Consider the following 21971-nt stretch of genomic DNA (forward strand, 5'->3'; position numbering starts at 1 on the left):
GAACCAGGAGCCCTCTCTCAGTACTTTATAACTGCTGATTTAACCCACAAAACCTGCTGCTTATAGAGAAAAGACTGAACTAAACTAAGTATAGCTTCCTTCATTTTTCCCAGGATTTCATAGGTTTTCCATTTGCTACTACAACCTCTTCTGTTTAGGATTGTGCTGCTCAGAAATCTCTTTTGTGGTGGTGTCTTTTTATTCAGTCATTTCATATTTTTAAGCATTATTTTTATGTGTTCAGAGGAGTTTGAGTTTACGAAAGAACTCTCATTTGTTTCGATCTATTTTCTTACATTAGGTGTAATTGAAAAGTGACCCTTTCTTCAGAGATGTCAAAAACAAACAAATCCAAGTCTGGATCTCGCTCTTCTCGATCAAGATCAGCATCAAGATCTCGTTCTCGTTCATTTTCAAAGTCTCGGTCCAGAAGTCGATCAGTCTCTCGTTCAAGGAAGCGCAGGCTGAGGTAAGTGGGTGTGGTTGTATGTTGACACAGTCATTTCATTGGTCAATGTGAGGCTTTAAATATTTTATTAAACTCTTTCAGATGGATGTGGGGGGTGGAGGATGAGTTTGACTTGAGGTTAAGAGTTGAGGTGTAATTTCCAGGTTTCTTCAAACATTAAAATCCAAATCAGCTTTGATTGCGATGGTGTTTGCCTAATTCTTTGTCTTTTCTGCCATCACATACTGTTTCTCATCTACTTTGGAAGAAAGAACGTTTAATTTTATTTGAACTGCTTCTTTCAAATGCTCTCACCTGATTATTTTTCAATGAAACACTTTTGGAGTCTTGAATCAAAGTTTATTTGCCTTATTAGCAAAAGAAATACAGCTAAGAGTATTAATAGTATGATCAACATTGCAGAGAAGTTATAACCCACTAAAATAGATGTTAAAAAACTCACCAGGAATCATTTATACCTGATGTTCTGATTACTAACAAGCTACATCTATTTAGTAAAACACATCTTAAAATTATCTAAAAATCACTATTATAGACACCACTTTGTCTTACTAAATGTACAAATTTTATTCATTGCCATTATTCTTTCAGTCAATTTTCACACCTTTAGGTGGATTTCCCTATTTCAGTTATGTCTTCGAATAGAATGCTAAACCTCCAGCATCTCTTCTTTTGATGTGTTGTGAGTTGGGTTTCTCATTCTTTAAAACTGTTTTCATTTTCTTTTGTGAGTAGGTAAGAACTTTTTGGTAGATACAATTTTCTCTATGTGAGGTAGGGAAATAACTCATAGTTAAATATCAAAAGGGGATCTTTGTATAACTTCGTTCCTTTTGTCAGAATTGCACTAAGCAGGGCCTCCCCGGTGGCGCAGTGGTTGAGCACTGGGTTGCGAAGCTGCCCGCAGCCTCTGCAGCGCCGGTTCGATCCCCGGCTGCTCCCCGGCCACCGGAGGAGGGCCCCACATGGCGCGCAGACCTCTCCTGCCTCCCGCTGCTCCCCTCAGTAGTGTACTTTGGTCCTTCTGCCTGCTCTTCTCCCAGCTCTGACTCTGGTGAATTCTCTCACCCTCCCGCGCTTCTGACTATACCCAGTGCATGTATAAACAAACAAATAAATAAATGAAAATACATGCCTGTTTTTAAAAAAAAAAAAAAAAAAAAAAAAAGAATTGCACTAAGCAAAGGTTTCTCATTTTTTCCAACTGGAACCCCTGCTATTTAATTCGGATGTGTTCTCTAGAATTCTTAAATGAATTATGAAATTTAAAATAAACCACAGGAAAACTAGTTACTAAGCTTTATTCTTGGAGGTTTCCATTCCCTTATAGTACTTCTGAAGGGTCTTTTAAACAAATGGTTGGTGGAATATCCTCTCCCCCAACAAGAACAAGTTAATTTTTAAATAGACACTGTATGAAGCCTGCCTGGAAATTAATTACAGATCAGGATTGAACAAAAAATATTTATACATAAATATTGATGACACCAATATTATGTAGCACATTATAAATTTTGTCTCTTCCTCAAATACTAAATTTTTTTTTAAAGCTAATACTACACCTTTGAGGATAAGCAGTCCTAGTTTTTTCCTCTTCCCCAGGCTTTTTGAGCATACTTACTCATGATTAAATTTTGATTAAGCCTGAGGCGAGACTCTTGCTCAATTATGTCAGAGTCTATGTAAGAAAAATTCTATCCCAGCTTTTAACACCCTCTAAAAGAAGAGGGAAAACTTACTAAATAAATTTAGTTGCTGTCAAGGCCTTGGGGCTGAATAGGACCCTTAGTATCTCCTACCTTGTATCCAGAGTCTTTTGATTTGAACTATTTAAAATGCAGTTTTAGCTCAATTGGTTCGAAAGGTAATGTTTTTAAACAATCTAGTAAATGGAAATTAAGTTCAAAAACAAGGTGTTATATAGACAAAACTGAGACAGAAATTGAACTGATAGAAACCAAATTGAGAAATGTTAATAAACTTTAAAGTATTTATGATAATTAGAATTCTGAGCAGATCTCTCTGGACAGATCTCCTTGTTCTACAGATCATTTGGCATGGTCAGTGACTTGGCAAGTGAGGGGCAGATGTCTTAAGCAGCAGTTATGTGCTGGGTGGGTCTAGAGCCACTTTATGTGCTATCTTATACCTGTACCTTTAAGATTGTTATTTTGGAGGGATTTTTCCACTAGAAAACATGTTTTAATACTTGATTCTAGTTGACATCTCTGTTTTTTAGAAACAGATAAATTTGCCACTGGATGTTCAACTTTTGTTTCTGGCTTATCTGTTTCATGATTTTTTTTCCCCTTCTGTTTTCCCTCCTACAAGGAATGTATACTATCCAGAGAGTTTGAGAAACCATGTCTTTAAATTAACTTAACTGCTGAGTTCTACAGAATTGGAGAAAATTGATTGTTTCCTTGTATTTCACAGGCTGTATCCTTTTAAGTGACTTCTTATAAAAAACTTCACTTGCAATCTGCAGGGATTCATGTTCCTGCATCTGCGCAGTGACTGTGGGGGTTTGGATGCAGTATGCTACAGGGTCCTCACTAGTAATTGATGACAGAAGCATCAGTGGCCTCTGAGGTTGGGAACATGAGTTAAGCCTTTCACCTTAGTGCTGGTGGTGCATCACCTCCTTATGTGTAGCCATTTCATTGGGTCTTAATCAGTTTTGTAGCCTGCATCTGCCTCTCCCTTCTTTTCTTTATAATGTTACTATTTTCAAATGAAAAGTGTGGAAGGTAAGGTTTTTTTTGTTTGTTAAATTGTTCTTAAATAGCAGCCATTAACAAACAGCAATAAGATGTCTTTGCCAGTTGCTACTGTTCTTGAAATAGAAGAGCCTAAGCATTATGGGTAAATATGTAGTAGTAAACCCATCTCACTTTATCTTCGTTAGATTAAATAAAAATTTAAAAATACTGCTTTGTTCAGTAATTAAAACTTGTCACATTTGCAAAGTGGAGTTACTTATAAAATGAACAAACAAAATGGATCTGTTCCCATTCAGGCTTGGAGTGAGAAAGCCTGCCAATTAACTGAACAGTTTTTATTCTATATGTAAAGAGTAATTTTGGAAAGAGTACTAGTAACTTTGCACATTTCTAGCTACTTAGGAGTGGTGGTGAATGATCTATTCTTTGCTGTATCACAGCTATCAAGACTAGCAGGATCCAAGTCCCCAGTGAATTTTTATACCAGCAAATAGTATTCTAGGTTTTTTGATGGAAACAAAACTCCCTGTTATTAACAAGCCTGACATTCATGAACCATAATTTTTACAAAGTTAGGTTAATGTTGAATCCCTGTGATTCTGGAATTGTACCTTGCTAAAAGAGTTTTATATTGTTAAATGAAGGAAAACACAATGCTAGCTTTATGTTGACTTGAAAATACATAGACGAGGAGGGCTTGCTTTTATAGTTTCTCTTTGCTAACCCCCGGGGTGCTTGGGTGTCAAGATCGTCATGGTCAGATGGTGCCCTCTGGTGGCATCTAGGTAATATCTTATAGTTCAGTCACAGAAACTTGACCTAAATAATGAGACCATTTCCAGACTCCAGTAAAAAAAAAGTTGTTATTTGTATGCTTTGCTGATCAGATTTCAGTAAATTATTTTATACTTTGAATAGATGCATCCTACAAGCCCCCTTTTAAGTGTTCTTTCGTTTAGACCTGCTGTAATTGTACTTTTACAGTCTCTATATCTTTTAAGAAATTAGCCTGGCACAGAAATGGGTAGAATGGGGAGTAGTAGAGTATTATAACAGTGTAGGGGGTCAAAGGACCTAATAATTACCTGTCTACGTACTACACCTTACAGGTCTTCTTACTTCCAGTGAGCTAGGATGGGTAAAAGCCCCTGTGCCTTAAGCAGTTAGTATACTATATGAAAATGGTCTTTATTATCTATCAGTTTATGACATTAAGGACATAGATATTCTTTCACTGTAGAGTTATATCATCATTTAAGATATGCTGCAGTGTTATTGAGGAAGTCTTGGGTGTCTAATTTTTGAAATGATTCTTACAGTTTTATACTTAATATGGACCATAAGCAGTGAGATTTTTGTTCCCTTCGAAAACAAAACTGAAAATAAATGATACATAAGTGCAGGGATTTCACAATGTTACTTATTTGTTGGCAGGTTTTTGTTTTATTAATTTTTTAAAATTAAAATGCTTGTCAAAAATTCAAACATCTTCCCCCCCTTCCCCCAACTCCCCCTTTCAGTTCTAGGTCTCGTTCCAGATCCTATTCTCCAGCTCATAACAGAGAGAGAAATCACCCAAGAGTGTATCAGAATCGAGATTTCCGAGGTCACAACAGAGGCTATAGAAGGCCCTATTATTTTCGTGGGCGCAATAGAGGCTTTTATCCGTGGGGCCAGTATAATAGAGGAGGCTATGGAAACTACCGTTCAAATTGGCAGAATTACCGGCAAGCATACAGTCCTCGTCGGGGCCGTTCCCGATCCCGGTCCCCAAAGAGAAGGTCCCCTTCACCAAGATCCAGGAGCCATTCTAGAAACTCTGATAAGTCTTCCTCGGACAGATCAAGGCGCTCTTCTTCTTCTCGTTCTTCCTCCAACCACAGCCGAGTTGAGTCTTCTAAGCGCAAGTCTACAAAGGAGAAAAAGTCCTCTTCCAAGGATAGCCGGCCGTCTCAAGTTGCCGGGGATAACCAGGGAGATGAGGCCAAGGAGCAGACATTCTCTGGAGGCACCTCTCAAGATACAAAAGCATCTGAGAGCTCGAAGTCATGGCCAGATGCCACCACGTACAGTGCTAGTTCTGCATCACGGGCTTCAGCTTCTGAGTTGAGTCCCCGGGAGCGAAGCCCTGCTCTTAAAAGCCCCCTCCAGTCTGTGGTGGTGAGGCGGCGGTCACCTCGTCCTAGCCCTGTGCCAAAACCTAGCCCTCCGCTTTCCAACACATCCCAGATGGGCTCAACTCTGCAGAGTGGTTCTGGGTACCAGGCTGGGACACACCAAGGTCAGTTTGATCATGGCTCTGGGTCCTTGAGTCCGTCCAAAAAGAGCCCTGTGGGTAAGAGTCCACCGACTACTGGCTCCACGTATGGCTCATCTCAGAAGGAGGAGGCTGCTGCTCCAGGAGGAGCAACCTATACAAAGAGGCAAGTATCTGTCTCTGCTGCCTTTTTGTGTTTTCATCTCACCAGCTGGCAATTTAATTGTGATGTGGCCTAAGTTAGAGCTCTGATTAGCGGTAATAAGGCAATCCCCATTTCCTAATTTTTTCATTAGCATACTTTAAAAGCATTACCCCAGGAAACCTTTAACTTCACTCTAGCTTTCCTACCTTCCTGAATTTGTATTGTAGTATAGAGTTACTTTAGACTACTCAGTGATGTTTTCACATTTAAAATTTGCCTCGGGGCCTCCCCGGTGGTGCAAGGGGTTAAGATGCAACCTATGAAGCTATCTGCGGCCACTGCAGCATGAGTTCCATCCGCAGCCAGGGAGCTACCCATATGGTGCAGCAGACCTTTCCTGCCTGGCCCGCTGCTCCCCGCAGCAGTGTATTTCAGTCAGCCTGCCTGTTCTGTTCCCCACTCTGTCTCTGGTGAATTCTTTCACCCACTGCACCTCTGGCCTGTACCCCAGCTCTTATATGCATAAATAAATCTTTAAATAAAATAAAATTTGCCTCGGATTCTACCACTAAAAGCTGTAGAACGTAGAGATTTGTAGGTCAGCTATCAAAAATATGTCTTTGCTAAAATAAATAGCCATTGGAACTGTTAGATCTTGTAGGACCCAACATCTGTTGTGATCGATCTCTAGCCACACTCACACCCAACACCCTTAGCTGAGGAGTCTGGGCAGAATGGGAACGCCCAAGGCTTAGTCCAGAAGGCTTTGTTTTAAAATTATAAGGTTGCTGTATGTCCAAGTAGAAGCAAGTCAGGCTGCATGTTAGGAGAGGACATGACAGTGCTTTCGTCTTTCTGTTCTGGGGGACATGGTGAGTTGGAACCAGAATTTTTGTATAGTTGGTTGGATTGGTATGGTGGAGATTTAGCAGGGAAGTTGCCCCTGGGATCAGGTTGTCAGGAGGAACTTAATAGGCAAGTGGTTTCCTCTTTTCTTTTTCCCTTAATAGCATATTCTTTGATGCCCTGCTGTCCTTTGAATCTTCTTTGCCATAGTAATGCAGCTATGATTTGATTAGACTTTCTCCATTAATGGTACAAATGAGATGTTCAGAATCTGTACTTTCCAGCCTCCAGTAAGTCTACTTTAAAATGTAAGTCTGTTCCTTGCCAGGACTGTGAATCTCAAAAGACTATAGGTATGAGCTCTGCTTTTCCATAAGAAAGAGTAGGATGATTTTGCCCCCTCCCCCAATTAACCTATATTTTGTTTTTATTTGTGTTTGCAGTATATTTCATATTAGATCTTCTAGGTGACTTGAAGCAAATTTGAAGTCTCTTTTGAGACTTGTTTTTCCAAATGTGAGTTGTATAAAGCAAAACTGTCCAAGGTTGAACATTCTATGTTAACTTTGCTGAAAGCAGATTTTAAGTGACTGAGTGAAGGTTGGATAAGACCTTAATTTTTTTTTTCCTAGACTACTTACAGGTAAGTAAGTTTTTATTCTTTAGTATCCTAAACATTACCTTTGCTGTTTGGTTTTTGGTTGCTTTTGTAAGACACAACTATGTGGACAATATATTTTTCTTTTAAATGCCAAGTTCAATGAAGCGCAATTATTCAGAAATTATTAGAAAGTCACCAAGTAGAAAGTCCTTTGGTAACATTGGAATCCACAAGACATGTTTATTCAGAGAACCAAAAACCCAAGACCATATGGTATTGTTTTAGATCAGGTTGCTTAAGAAGCTCTTGTGTGTCTCCCTTTTGTTTTTATAACTAGGTACCTAGAAGAGCAGAAAGGAGAGAATGGAAAAGATAAGGAACAGAAACAAACAAATACTGATAAAGAGAAAATGAAAGAGAAAGGGAGCTTTTCAGACACAGGCATGGGTGATGCAAAAATGAAATCTGATCCTTTTGCTCCCAAAACTGATAGTGAGAAGCCTTTTCGAGGTAGCCAGTCTCCTAAAAGGTATAAACTCCGAGATGACTTTGAGAAGAAGATGGCTGACTTCCACAAGGAGGAGATGGATGAGCAAGATAAAGACAAAGCTAAGGGAAGGAAGGAGTCCGAGTTTGATGATGAACCCAAATTTATGTCGAAAGTCATAGGTGCAAACAAAAACCAGGAGGAAGAAAAGTCGGGCAAATGGGAGGGCCTGGTATATGCACCTTCAGGGAAGGAAAAGCAAAGGAAAACAGAGGAGTTGGAGGAGGAGTCCTTCTCAGAGAGATCCAAAAAGGAGGATCGGGGCGGGCCCAAGAGAACCGAAAGTGGGCACAGGGGGTTTGTGCCTGAAAAGAATTTCCGAGTGACTGCTTACAAAGCAGTCCAGGAGAAAAGCTCATCACCTCCTCCAAGGAAGACCTCTGAGAGCCGAGAGAAGCTGGCAGCCAAAGGAGACTTTTCCACGGGGAAGTCTTCCTTTTCCATTACTCGAGAGGCGCAGGTCAATGTCCGGATGGACTCTTTTGATGAGGATCTTGCAAGGTGAGATGTAGTTCTTGATCTCAGGGCTTTAGTGGCCTAAGTCATGTCTCCAAACCACCCCTCATGCCCCCACTTGCAGTGCACCACCCCCCCACCCCACCCCACCCCCGGAGATTGTCGTGCATTGCCCTTAGGAAATTCTGGAACCAGATCAGGCCTTTTTTGTGGGACCCTCGCTGGTGGCCAGGGAACGAACCAGCGCTGCAGAGGCTGTGGGCAGCCTGGCAGCCCAGCTCTCAACCGCTGTGCCACCAGGGGAAGCCCCAGGCCCCTCTTATATTTCTCCTGCTGTCCAAGTTTCAGTGCAGTACCTGTTTTCAGTAGAAAGTGTCATTGGGTGATTACGTGTTTGGATTAGTATCACAGCAGCGGTGAAGCTTTTTTTTTATTCTTTAATCACTGGCTCTCTTGCTGCTATGTACCCTCTGCTTCTCTCTTGCCAATCCATTATACCCCTTCCCATCCCAAACTCCCCGCCTTTCCAGCCCTACCCTTGTCATCCTGTTTCTTTGTATATGTTCCGATGATGTCCTTTTCCTTTGGAGCTATCCAGGATCCATTTCTCCATTCTTAGCCAGGTCACCAGAATCTTAATTACATGCCTCTACCATCAAATAATAGAGTAGTTTAGAGTTGGACTAGGGAAGTGGGGGCAGAACTTTAGGAAAGAATGGTGAGACCCAGGCTGGCTGTTTTGTATTTTTAAAGTTTAAATCTTTTGACTTTGTGTGTATCTTGTTACAATTGGGCCTCCCTGTGATTTCTTTTTCAGACCCAGTGGCTTATTGGCTCAGGAACGCAAACTTTGTCGCGATCTAGTTCATAGCAACAAAAAGGAACAGGAATTTCGTTCCATTTTCCAACACATACAGTCAGCTCAGTCTCAGCGGAGCCCCTCAGAACTGTTTGCCCAGCATATTGTGACCATTGTTCACCATGTTAAAGGTGAGTGTGGACCCAGCCTGCTGCCAGCCTCCTTCCTGTGCACTTAGTGAAAGGATAAGTAAGGGCATTGGGGCTCTTTATCTCATGAAAAGGGCCTTTGAAGTTAGGGACTGACTTGAAGGAGATTCTTCCCAGGGAGGAGTTTCCTTTTTTTAGAAAAAGATAGATCTATCTATCTATCTATCTATCTATCTATCTATCTATCTATCTGTCTATCTATGCAAGAGCTGGGGTGCATGGGCAGAGGCGCGGGAGGGTGAGAGGATTCACCAGAGACAGCGGGGAGCAGAGCAGGCAAAATGATCAGAAGCACTGCTAAGGGGAGCAGCGGGTACAACAGAAGTCTGCCACACCATGTGGGTATCTCCCTGGCTGGCTGGGGATGGAACTTGCGCTGCACAGGCTGCAGACAGCCTCACAGCGTTGTGCTCAATCCGCTGCGCACTGGAGAGGCCTGTGTTCCCATTTTTTTTTTTTTAAATGCTGTATCAATTTTTTTTTAAAGATTTATTTTTATTTATTTATACAAGCACTGGGTACAGTCAGAAGCAAGGGAGGGTGAGAGAATTCGCCAGAGCAAGGAGCAGAGCAGGCAGAAGGACCGAAGTACACTGCTGAGAGGAGCAGTGGGTGACAGGAGAGGTCTGTGTGCCATGTGGGACCCTCCTCCGGTGGCCAGGGAGCAGCTGGGGATTGAACCGGCGCTGCAGAGGCCGCAGGCAGCTTCGCAACCCAGTGCTCAACCGCTGCGCCACTGGGGAGGCCCAGTGTGTTTCCATTTTTTAATTATACCGCTGAATGTTTAAAACTAAACGTTTTAAAAATCTGTGGTCATGAGAATAGGTAAAATACTTCATGTGAAGGCTTAAAATGCATGAAGAAAGAGGGAAGAAAATTGGCTTTTCCAGTATCTCTTGTCTTTTTCTGTCTAGCAGGTGGAAACCTCTACAGTTTTCTTGTGATATGGTTCTTCTACACATTATTCTCCCATTTCCTAGCCCCATGGAGGTGGGCAGGTTGGGGGATGGCGAGAAAGAGTGACTTCGAAGCTGGGTTAGGTCAGTTACAGGTTCCATCTGAAATTTCAATTCAAAGAGAAGTTAGTGCTGGGATTCAAAGGGATATAAGATCCAGGTTTTGCTCGTGTATATTCTAAGATATGGGAGTTGCAATGGAAACCCAGTGCCCAACATTGAAATATGTCTGAACTGGCCTGTTTTCCTTCATCTTTTCAGTACGTTTGTTGTATGGATTTGACTAGTTAAATCACATCTCTGCAGCTGCAGGTTCATGCAGAAGAGTTGGAATAATATATCTGCCGTTGGTAGAATAATGTGTTTTCTTTGTATTCCCACAGAGCATCATTTTGGGTCCTCAGGAATGACATTGCATGAACGCTTTACTAAATACCTAAAGAGAGGAACTGAGCAGGAAGCAGCTAAAAACAAGAAAAGCCCAGAGATACACAGGTGAGGACCTTGCCTTCCACTGGAGTTGTCATAAAAGACTGCTCATCAGATGTTAAAGTATCTTATTTTTGCCATGTTAAGTACATTAGCAGCAAAATTTAGGGTAGCACTTTCCAGACTACTGGATAGCAATTGGTACTTGTAGTTGTGAGTTGAAAGGACATGTTTTGATGACCGGTTTCTCACCTTGGGCATGAAAAAAAAATCTCTTTTGACATACATGAACCCTTGTATCTTTGGGAGCTGACAAATGATAACCCAGGGTCACTGTGAGGTAGAGGAAATGTTTTTTAAGAGACTGCAGTTATTTTGGGGAAAGAATTTGTAGTGGGGTGGGGTCCAAGGGTGAGGGAGCTTATAGGATTATGTCAAAAGAATTTAAAAGCCCATCCAGCATGTTTAAAGAATATCATATTTGGTTATGGGAATCTTTTCAGCAAATAGGGACTTTGTTGAGAAACTAAGTTGGCCTTAATCTTAGATTCCTTAATAGTCAACTTTTGAATCTTGCAGTAGGTAAAGATTTTGAACAACAGTCTTAGATTTAGGGGCTTTTGAGTGGTGTGTATATGCCAGGCAGTTGTTTTTCTCATCTAGAACTAATTCCATAGGTGATTAATGGAAACTGTACTTACCAAGATGATTCTCTTTGAGGTTAGCAGGCCATAGATAGCTGTGATGTGAACTTGAAATTATAGGCACAGGTCTAGGTGAGTGTGTCTTCCTGGCTGAGAGGGAGTAAGAAGTTTCTTTTGTTTGAATTTAGACAGTTTGCATTTTGTGTGTGTGTTGGGGTGGGGGGTAGGTTGTGTATGCACCCATGCACGCATATATACATGCAGGTCGATGGGAAAGGATAAGTATAAAGCAAAGAATATTAGTAATACATATGTAAGTCATGAAACATAATAGAAAGGAACACTTGCATGATTCTGTTACCCAACTTACCAGTCGAAATTCATTCACACTGTGGAATATTAAACAGTTTTTTGTGTTTTTAATTTTAGGAGGATAGACATTTCTCCCAGTACATTCAGAAAACATGGTTTGGCTCATGATGAAATGAAAAGTCCCCGGGAACCAGGCTACAAGGTGAACTGTTGCTTTGATCAGTAATTCCAACAAAATGAGTGCGTTGGGCATGAACTTGACAGAAATGTGTTTGTTTAAATTACTCTCTACTTAAGTTTGTGTTTTTCTTTTAAGGATGGGCATAATTCTAAAAATGAACTACAAAGGGTTAATTTTTATTAAATGTATCAACAACCTTTGTGAAGTGGTTAGAATATGGTAAATGACCCCAAAGTCTATTGAGGTGAGCTTGAGAAAAAAAAGAGAGGAGTTTTGGAACAAGTGCCCATGATGAGAGAAGAAACTTTTTGTGATATTTTTCTGCTTGTAAGTATTATCAAATCAACTATATACATGCACTATTTCCAACCATGATTTCAAAAAGACATGCATGTCAGAGAAGAGGGAAATGATTCATATCTTAACTTAGTAGACTGTTTTAAACAGCTAGTCCAGTTTTTTCTAACATTGTACCATATCTATCATCTGTTGGTTACTGTTACTTTAAAGCTAAACATTACTTTGATAACCCAACTACATTTGCAATGATGTGCACGTAAACAGTGTCATTAAGAGGTTAAAGCTTGTATGCAATCTTTTACTATGAAATACTAGATTTGGGTTTTTTTAAAATCTTAGTATTTATTGGCCTTGGTTCACATAGACCATTGAAACCTCTTATAGACTTATTAATTTTCAAGTTTCCAAACAAATTTGTCTTGTTTGTTGAATGTGATGAGAGGTACTCTTGCACAGTCTCTTTCCCATCCCCTTTTTCTTTTTTCCAAGTACCCACCAGCTTGGCACTACCCATGTGAAACCAAGGTTTTGAAACATGTGAAAGTCAAGGTTTTGAAACATCAGAAGAGATCTCGTCCTCTATGCCTCATAAAGCCAACTCATTAGAGGTGCTGTCTGCACTGCCTAAGGGAGCAGTGACCGCAGTTTTCCTTTTTTGTCTTTGGAGGATGCACAGATCCCATTCCCTGCGCAAATACAAAAGAACGTGATAAAATACAGTTACTATTCATTACCAACCTTATTAATTAAAATCAAACTATTTCCAAAAAAAAAACTTCTATTAGTCTGTAAGTAACATTTTAATGCAGAGTGGGCCACTCATTTCTTCATCTTTTAGGGAAGTTTTACTTCCAAGAGAAATCTGAGTACATAATGTCCCTAAAGTCACCTTGCATCCTGCTCTGAGTTGCCTAAGAACTTTAGGAAGCCGTTGTTAATGGTAGCTGGGGGCGTGGGAGGCCATTGCTGCTGCTGCAACTGGGTTCATTGTATCTGCATGTCAGCTGCATTCATACCCTTATAGTTATACTCCCTAGGAAGTTAGCAAAAAATGGTTTTTCTTTCTTCTTTTCCAAAATACACTTCAACCTGGTATTTTCACTTTATGAATTCCATGTTATGGTTTTTGCTATTCCCTCTTTAGAGAAATTTCTCAGGCTACTTAAGTCTTTAATTTCCAGTGGAGGAGAATAAACCCAGGGTGGCTGCTCAGTGTAGGTAGGGTAAGAATGCCTTGAGCATTTCCATTCCTTCTAGTAACTAAGCCTGAGGCAATTCGACCTAGTCACCTTCCAGAACTCTTGGCTATCTAAACTTGTAGCTTAGCCAGTCATTGCTGGGCCACAGACAAGACAGGCAAAGCAAGGTCAATATATATATGTAGCAGTTTCAGAAGGCTGTCATAAGAGAGCTGGTTTGGCCTTGGAGGGATCATCATGAAGTGACTTCAGTGGGACATCCTGTATCCCTCCCAGCCTTGGGTGAGGTACCTCACAATTTCCAGTCCTTCCTCTATACCACTCCATTGGAGTAGAAACCACAGTTGTGGGGTGGTTGAGATGATAGCCCTGAATCCCAAAAACCTTAATTTTGATTTCTGTTGGCAGACTGAGGGAAAATACAAAGATGATCCTGTTGATCTCCGCCTTGATATTGAACGTCGTAAAAAACATAAGGAGAGAGATCTTAAACGAGGTAAATCAAGAGAATCAGTGGATTCCCGAGACTCAAGCCACTCAAGGGAAAGATCTGCTGAGAAAACAGAGAAAACTCATAAAGGATCAAAGAAGCAGAAGTAAGCCCCTGTGTTTGACCACATCCAGACTCCTGAATGGCATTTCTAGTCTGCTCCCTTTAGGCTATACACCAGACCTTCCAAATCACAGAATTTTGGGGTTAGGAAGGATAGCAGTTTGTGTATTTTCTTCTTTCATACCAGGTAGCTTGAAAGCAAAACTTTTGCATTCAAGAAAGTGTGATCCTTGTCCACAGAATGTTCCCCAGGAGATCGACCATTAATTTGGCTATATGGACAGCATGGAGAAACATTTGGGGATTCCTTTTACAGTTGTTTTAAGCATACTATTTTTCATCACAAATCTTCATGGAGGGTTTGTGGGCTTTTTTTTTTTTTTTTTTTTTTTTTTTTTAACAAATGACTCAAAGTCTTCATCAGGTAATAACACTGTTTAGTCATAGAAGCAGGGTGGTACCAATAGGACAAGATTGTTGATCTTAAATGCCCTGTAAACAAGTTTCGTAGACACCTCCAAGAGGTTTTTAAACAAAGGTAGCATTGTTGATCATAGGGCAGCATTCATGCCAAGGTTCCTGTTGTTTCTGTTTATATTTTTGGAAGTTCCATGACTTTTCAGTCATGTCTCAGTGAATGAAAAAGAACTGACGTTCCATACCTTCCCATAGAAGCAACACTTCTGTTTCTGAACTTGAGCTGGCAAACATTTTCATGCCCATTTTCTGATTGCAATCCATTGAGACAAGTTATAACTACTTTGCCCATTTGAAAGATAAAGACGCTAAAGCTCAGAGTGATTTAAGATCACATAAGTATCAGCTGACATAACACTAAGATCTTGTGTTCCACTTAGTCTCACTTTCCACTGTGCTACTTACGTGTTAGGAGTCCTAGCAGCTTCAGAGCTGCACAAAGATAAAGACCTTGATAATCCTGAAGAGGGACTGGAAGTGATAGTACAGTAATCCTCAACACTGCTGTTTGTGGAAAGGAAACACAACCTTCCTAAGCATTTCAGAGTCGGATTTGAATTACTGATCTTGATTTCCTAGAACACATCCTTTCTACCATGGTATGCTATACCTTGAATGGATCTCTTGGAATCCTTGTGTTTGCAACTTTTATGATTGACACAAGAACAAAATTTGTGTTTTTGTTACATGGTAGTTTGTCACTCAGTATATATCACACTACATTTCACACAAATTTCTTCATGACTAAGGAATGATTTACCCGAAGTCCGTATAGTTAATAAGCAGTGCTAGGACTCAGTTCTCTGGCTTTTGTGATTTATTTTTTTCAATCGAATTTTATTGATACTCATTTACAAGACTATAGTTTCACAGGTGTAGTTTCACACCTTGATATGTATATATGTTACACTCACCCACCAAAGTTCTAGTGTAATTGCACTATCTTATCAATCTCCTATACCCATTGAGCTGTCCTGTCTCTCTTATAAGTCTTCAGTTTTTTGCATTTTTCTACAAGTGGAAGCTATCTGACTATTGCCTTTCATACTCTGGCTTGTTCACTTAGCATAATCACCTCAAGTTCCATCTGTGTTGTTGAAAAAGACAAGATTTCACCTTCGTTAATGACTGAGTAGTGGTCCATTGACATAAAACACCATTTTTAGGGGCCTCCCTGGTGGCGCAGGTGGTTGCATGCCGCACTGTGAAGCTGTCCGCAGCCTCTGCAGTGTAGGTTCAATCCTGGCCGGCCAGGGGGAATCCCACATGGCGAAACAGACCTCTCCTGCCTCGCCCTCTGCTCCCTGCTCTGCCTCTGGTGGATCCTCTCACGCCTCTGGCCTGTGCCCCGGCTCTTGTATAAAAATAAATCTTTAAAAATAAATAATTAAATAAAACACCATTTTTATCCAATCCTCCATTGATGGCATTTGGACCTGTTTCCATGTTTTTGGCTATTGTGAAAGTAGTGCTGTTAGGAACATAGGGTTGTATATATTTTTTCATATTGTGTTTTCATATTCTTCAGATAAATACATAAGAGTATTGCTGAATCATACAGTATTTCCATTTTTATATTTTTAAAAAAGATTTATTTATGCATACAAGAGCTGGGGTGCAGGCCAGAGATGCAGGGGGTGAGAGGACTCACCAGAGACATTGGGGAGCAGAACAGGTGGATCTAATGAAATACACTGTTGAGGGAAGCAGCGGGCAAGACAGAAGAGGTCTGCTGCACCATGTGGGTCACCTCCCTGGCTGGCTGGGGAATTGAACTGGTGCTTCAGTGGCTGTAGACAGCTTCATAGCGCTGCATCTTAACATCTTGTGCTACCTGGGAGGCCCCTCCATTTTTACATTTTTAAGGACTCTCCATACCACTTGCCATAGAGGCTGTACCAATTTACATTCCCGCCAACAATTAATGAGGGTTCCTTTTCGCCAAACCCTCACTAATGATTATTGTCTATAGTCTTTTTGATACTGGACATTCTCAGATGTGTGGTGATAACCTCATTGTGATTTTGATTTTTATTTCCTTTTTTTTTTTTTTGATTTATTTATTTATACAAGCACTGGGTACAGTCAGAAGCACGGGATGGGTGAGAGAATTCACCAGAGCCAGAGTGGGGAGCAGAGTAGGCAGAAGGACTGAAGTACACTGCTGAGGGGAGCAGCGGGCGGCAGGAGAGGTCTGCGTGCCGTGTGGGACTCTCCTCCGGTAGCCGAGGAGCAGCCGGGGATCGAACCAGCGCTGCAGAGGCTGTGGGCAGCTTCGCAACCCAGCGCTCAACTGCTGCGCCACCGGGGAGGCCCTCCCTTTTATTTTTTAAAAAGATTTATTTATGTATATAAGAACTGGGGTACAGGCCAGAGGTGCAGGAGGTGAGAGGATTCACCAGAGACAGAGTGGGGAACAGAACAGGCAAATAGACTGAAATACATTGCTGAGGGGAGCAGCGGGCGAGTCAGGAGAAGTCTGCAGTGCCATGTGGGTAGCTCCCTGGTCAGGGATTGAACTTGTGCTACAGTGGCTGCAGACAGCTTCATAGGTTGCATCTTAACCCCTTATGCCACCAGGGAGGCCCCTCGTTTCCCTTTTAATAGATGATGTTGAGCTGGTTTTTTTTAATGTGCTTATGTTCCAATCTGTAGGTCTTTGGAGCTATGTCTCCTTGGATCCTTTGCAAATTTTTTGATTGGGTGGTTTGGTTTTCTTGGCTATTCAATTGTATGGGTTATTTTTAATTTTTGGCAGTATGTCTGCATGAATGACATGCAGCTATTTTCTCAGTCAGTAGATTGCATTTTTGTTTTTGCAGTGGTTTATTTGACCATACAAAAGCATTTTAGTTTGATGTCATCCCATTTGTTTATTTTTGCTTTTGTTTCCCTGTTTGTTAGGGTTGAGTCTTCAAATACATCTCTAAGGTTGATGTCCAGGCATGTGTTGCCTGTGTTTTCTTCTGTTTTATGATTCCAGTCTTATAACCCATTTTGGAGTAATTTTTGTGTCTGGTGTTAAATAATGCTCTAGTTTCAATTTTTTCACGTGACTGTTCAAGTTTCCCAAAGCCATTTGTTTAGAGGCTTTTCTTTGTCATAGATTAACAGTCCATCTTTGTGTGGGCTTATGTCTGGGCTGTGTTCTTTATTCCGTTCATCTCTGTGTCTGTTTTTGTTCTAATACTTTACTATTTTGATTACTGTCACTGTGTAATATAGTTTGAAGTCACGGAGTGTGATACATCCATTTTTTCTTTTTTTCTCTCAGAATTGCTTTGTCTATCTGTGGTCTTTCATGGTTACATACATATTTTAGACTTGTTCTATGTCCTTGAAAAAATGTCTTTGGGATTTTGATAAGAATTGTGTTGAATTTGTAAGTTGCTTTGGGTAATACGTCCACTTAAGCAGTGTTTTTTGTTTTTTTCCCCTCAAGATTTATCATACAAGAACTGGGGTACAGGCCACAGGTGTGGGGTGGTAAAAGGATTCACCAGAGACAGAGTGGGGAGCAGAACAGGCAGATTGATGAAACACACTGCTGAGGGGAGCAGCGGGCGAGACAGGAGAGGTCTGCTGCTCCATGTGGGTCACCTCCCTGGCCGGGGATTGTAGCACAACCACTTGTGCTACAATGGTTGCAGACAGCTTCATAGTGCTGTGCTTAACCCCTTGTGCCACCAGGGAGGCCCCGGTGTTCGTTCTTTTATTTATGAACACGGTATTCTTTCGTGTCTTCTATTTTAAAAATGTTTTATATTTTTCAGTACTGTAACTCCTTTGTTTTGGAGTCTTTAGAAACTGAAATAGCATAGATTTTTAGGAGCCACTTACACATCTGATCTAAGAACACTTAGATCAGAAAATAACTTAAATTTTTCCTTTTTATAAGTAGATGCTAGAACTGTGGTAGGATTCACATATTTAAGTTCTTGAGGTCATCAAATTTGTGTGGAAAAGGATGGTTAGGACTGAGGGAGGGAGGACACCAGCAGGTTACTAACACTTGGCTGGTTTCTCCCTGTAAGTAGTCTATTCCTGGGAGCCTGGCCTTCCACCTTAGAGGCAGCTGGTAAACTCATCTACCAAATGGCAGGACTGGCACCGACCTCTAGAATATAGACCATGATTCATCATATTAAGACAATTTGCCCTAGTCTGTAATTTACCCCAGATGAAGGGAATGGAGGGAAATAACTCTGGGAAGAGTTTCTCCAGCTCCTGTGCTTAATAACATGACCTGTTTGAGCTTAGTGGGAGGTGGGGTGTGGATTAGTGGTATAATTAGAGCTGGATTTGAATCCAAGTTCTGTTTAGTTCTTTCACCTGATCCCTGTCTATAAAATGGATCTGGTACTGATTTATTTTACTTACCATTTACTGCATGCTTGCTACTTCATTGTAAAACATTTGAGTGCTTTGTTTAATCTTTAGAGTACCCCCACAAGACTGTTCTGGCTATAAAAAAGAAATTAAGGGCCTCCCCGGTGGCGCAGCGGTTGAGCGCTGGGTTGCGAAGCTGCCCGCGGTCTCTGCGGTGCCGGTTCCATCCCCGGCTGCTCCCCGGCCACTGGAGGAGGGTCCCGCTGCTCCCCTCAGCAGTGTACTTCGGTCCTTCTGCCTGCTCTGCTCCCCGCTCTGGCTCTGGTGAATTCTCTCACCCTCCTGAGCTTCTGACTGTACCCAGTGCTTGCTTGCATAGACAGATAGATAGATAGATAGATAGATAGATAGATAGATAGATAGATAGATAGATAGATAGATAGATAGATAGATAGATAGATAGATAGATAGATAGATAAGCAAGTAAATAAATAAATAAAAATAAGTAAATAAATCTTTAAAAAAAAGAAAGAAAGAAATTTAAAGCACAGAGTAATATATAACTGTCTCAGTACAAGATACATAGTGGTTCTCAGTACTGCAAAGTGCTAGTAAAATACTAACCAATATTTTAGTTTCCTTTTGCCTTTCTAATTCATGCTTGTGTACCAGAGGCCATGGGTTGTATTCTCCCTTCTGTGTATGTCCTGTATTCATAGATGTATCACTGAACATGATTGACAGAATTACCCTGGGAGGGCAAGATGGGGGTGAGTTGGGTGTTTTTAGGTTACTTATTCTCATCACCAATATATTCCTGATTGTTCTGTGCTGCTTAACCATGAGACCCCAGGCAAGGGCTGTACCACAGAGGTTTATTGATTTCCCTGCCTCTTCTCTTCCCATAGGAAGCACCGGAGAGCACGAGACCGGTCTAGGTCATCATCCTCTTCCTCCCAGTCATCCCACTCCTACAAAGCAGAAGAGTACACTGAAGAGACTGAGGAAAGAGAGGAGAGCACAACGGGCTTTGACAAATCAAGACTGGGGACCAAAGACTTTGTGGGTCCAAGTGAAAGAGGAGGCAGAGCTCGGGGGACCTTTGTAAGACCTCTCTCCTTCCTCCTCTTTAAGCCTCTGCTTCCATAATTCTTAACTATGCATTTCCCAGAATACTAGTTTTGTTGACCTTGATACAAATAATCCATTATAGATCATATTCTGTGACTCCCATTCCCTAGGCTTTCCAGTTTTAGTTGTTTCTCCGTTCATAAACATTTAGTTACAAAGCCTCAGGGTTTCGGGCATTGAAACTTCTCCCTTTGTTACTATTGTATTTAGGGAGGTCCATGTGCCATATCGACTGCTTATACTATAGACTTGAGTTGACGAGAGCAGAAAGGGATGGCTGGAAACCAGTTGGCCAGCACATGACTGGGGGATAACTGTATTCTGTGGCAGAAAAGTGTTTGAACAGCATGCAAGGATTTTTTCCCCTCCATTCCTGAGATGATTCTTTGTTATTTTTCCCCTCCATTTATTGCCACAGCAGTTTAGAGCCAGAGGGAGAGGCTGGGGCAGAGGCAGCTACTCTGGTAACAACAACAGCAGCAGCAACAATGACTTTCAGAAGAGAAACCGGGAGGAGGAGTGGGACCCTGAGTACACACCCAAAAGCAAGAAGTATTACTTGGTATGTATCTGGGGATAACCAGTGTTCAGTGGCGGTTTCATCACCACCAAGAAAGTTACATTGCCCAAGCCTACGTAGGCCTTAGAATTCCTGAGGCACCCAACTAAATACTCTCTTAGAGCTGTGCGAATGGCATTTGGAATGGAGGGCCAAGAGGAGGACAGAAAAGGAGCAAAGGGATGGCTGTGGCGTAATCTGCTTGGGAAAGGCACGTTTGGGTGGGTGCAGGGCAGAAGGTTCTAGCTACTCGTAAGCTTGCATTGATGGCGTTTTCTTCCCTCTCAGCATGATGACCGTGAAGGTGAAGGAAGTGAGAAGTGGGTGAGCCGGGGCCGGGGCCGAGGAGCCTTTCCCCGGGGTCGGGGCCGGTTCATGTTCCGGAAGTCCAGCACCAGTCCCAAATGGGCCCATGACAAGTTCAGTGGGGAAGAAGGGGAGATTGAAGACGACGAGAGTGGGACAGAGAACCGAGAAGAAAAGGACAATTTACAACCCACAACTGAGTAGGGTCCATTCTAATGGGAGCCCTGCCCAGGGGGGAGAATCGCTGGGAAGATGGCTGATGAGGAGCTAAACAGAGGAGCCTCAAGAAAATTGCGAAAATCCTATCTCTACTCCCCAGCAGCCATGCAGAATCCTATCATGAAAGTATCCCTGGCGCTGTGTCCCAGTGGATAGGGGTGGCTGGCAGTGGTCAGACCCAGCTCTTGAGCAGAATACAATACATTGGGCTCTCGCTGTTTCTCGTTTGTTGTTGGTTGTGTGGGGTGGGGGCTGGGTAGGGAGGGGAGAGCAATATTTGGGTTTTGGTTTGTTCCCTATTAGAAACCAACAGTTTTTGTTCTTAAATTTCATTTCATTTGGAGCTACGAGGAATAATTTGATGATTTTCAGTCTCCTTTTTCCTGATTTTAAAAGCCCCTTTTATCCTTTTCTTAGGCATATGTAGTAACATTAGCAGAAAGATTTAATTTGAACAACTTTGATTCTTAAAAAGCATGTGAATAAATATTGACGTGTTCACCTCAGTTTGGGACCAAACTGCTTGGATCTTTGTAAAAATCGGTTTTGTATGTCGAGGAGTTCAGGGCCTTTCTGACCACCTGTGTTCCCCTTTTCTGCACAGCCATGTGTCTTGTCACACGTGGTGTTGCTCCTAATCACACCCCATGTGTACACCCCCCCCCCCTCAGTATTTCTGATTTCTTCTGGGCTGGGCTTCCCATTCTCCACCAGCAACTCCAGTATCCCAAACTTTCTAGTCCTGCTGATCCTGAGCTCAACAGGGGTGGAAACTGGATGGCAGTTTCTGGTCTGTTTTCTAAGAAACTTCTGAATTCTATTATCTTTACAAATATAAGATGAGAAAATAATTTTTTCAATATTTTTTATTAATCTTTTTATAAAATGAAACTCCTATGATCGATTAAGGAAGGTGGTTATGGCTGGGTGGCTTTTTTGGTTTATTTTTGGTTTTGTTTTCTTTTTACCTTTTTTAACCTTAAGCTTTAAGTTGAAACATTCTCAGATGTTTGGGGGAAAAACATCCTCTTAAAATGGGTCCTTGTGCTTGCCTTCTGGGGAGGCGGTCCTGAGCAGGTGAATCATAAGGCATTTATGCATATGTTATATGCGGACTGCATCCACTTTGGCTCCCTCTCCGCGCCCCCCCCCCCCCAGCCTTTGCCTCTTGGGTTGTTGTGCTACTCTCCCTTACTTTGCTACATTTCTATAGTTAAGTTGGTTTTACTTGAATGATTCATGTTTAGGGGGAAAAAATGAAAACACCATTAAAATTTGTTTCAACTCCTCCTGCAAATAAAAAAATAAATGAAGTGGCAGATGT

General features: G+C 41.5%; 1 protein-coding gene across 2 annotated transcripts; it reads left to right on the top strand.

The window, feature by feature from the left end:
* Positions 1–287: 287 nt before the first annotated feature.
* On the top strand, positions 288–20632 carry THRAP3 (thyroid hormone receptor associated protein 3; the record flags this gene model as incomplete). Of its 2 annotated transcripts, none has more annotated exons than XM_084243900.1 (10): positions 288–469; positions 4713–5615; positions 7379–8089; positions 8862–9034; positions 10392–10503; positions 11511–11595; positions 13482–13669; positions 19341–19536; positions 19982–20125; positions 20411–20632. In XM_084243900.1, the coding sequence occupies exons 1-10, from the start codon at positions 333–335 to the stop codon at positions 20630–20632; spliced, it is 2871 nt and encodes a 956-aa protein (XP_084100026.1). In that variant the 5' UTR covers positions 288–332. The 2 variants fall into 2 exon arrangements, with proteins under 2 accessions (XP_084100026.1, XP_084100027.1); XM_084243901.1 differs by having other exon boundaries at positions 19985–20125.
* Between the last annotated feature and the right edge of the window lie 1339 nt (positions 20633–21971).

This window comes from Talpa europaea (assembly GCF_964194135.1).
Source record: "Talpa europaea genome assembly, chromosome: 9".
NCBI lineage: Eukaryota > Metazoa > Chordata > Mammalia > Eulipotyphla > Talpidae > Talpa > Talpa europaea.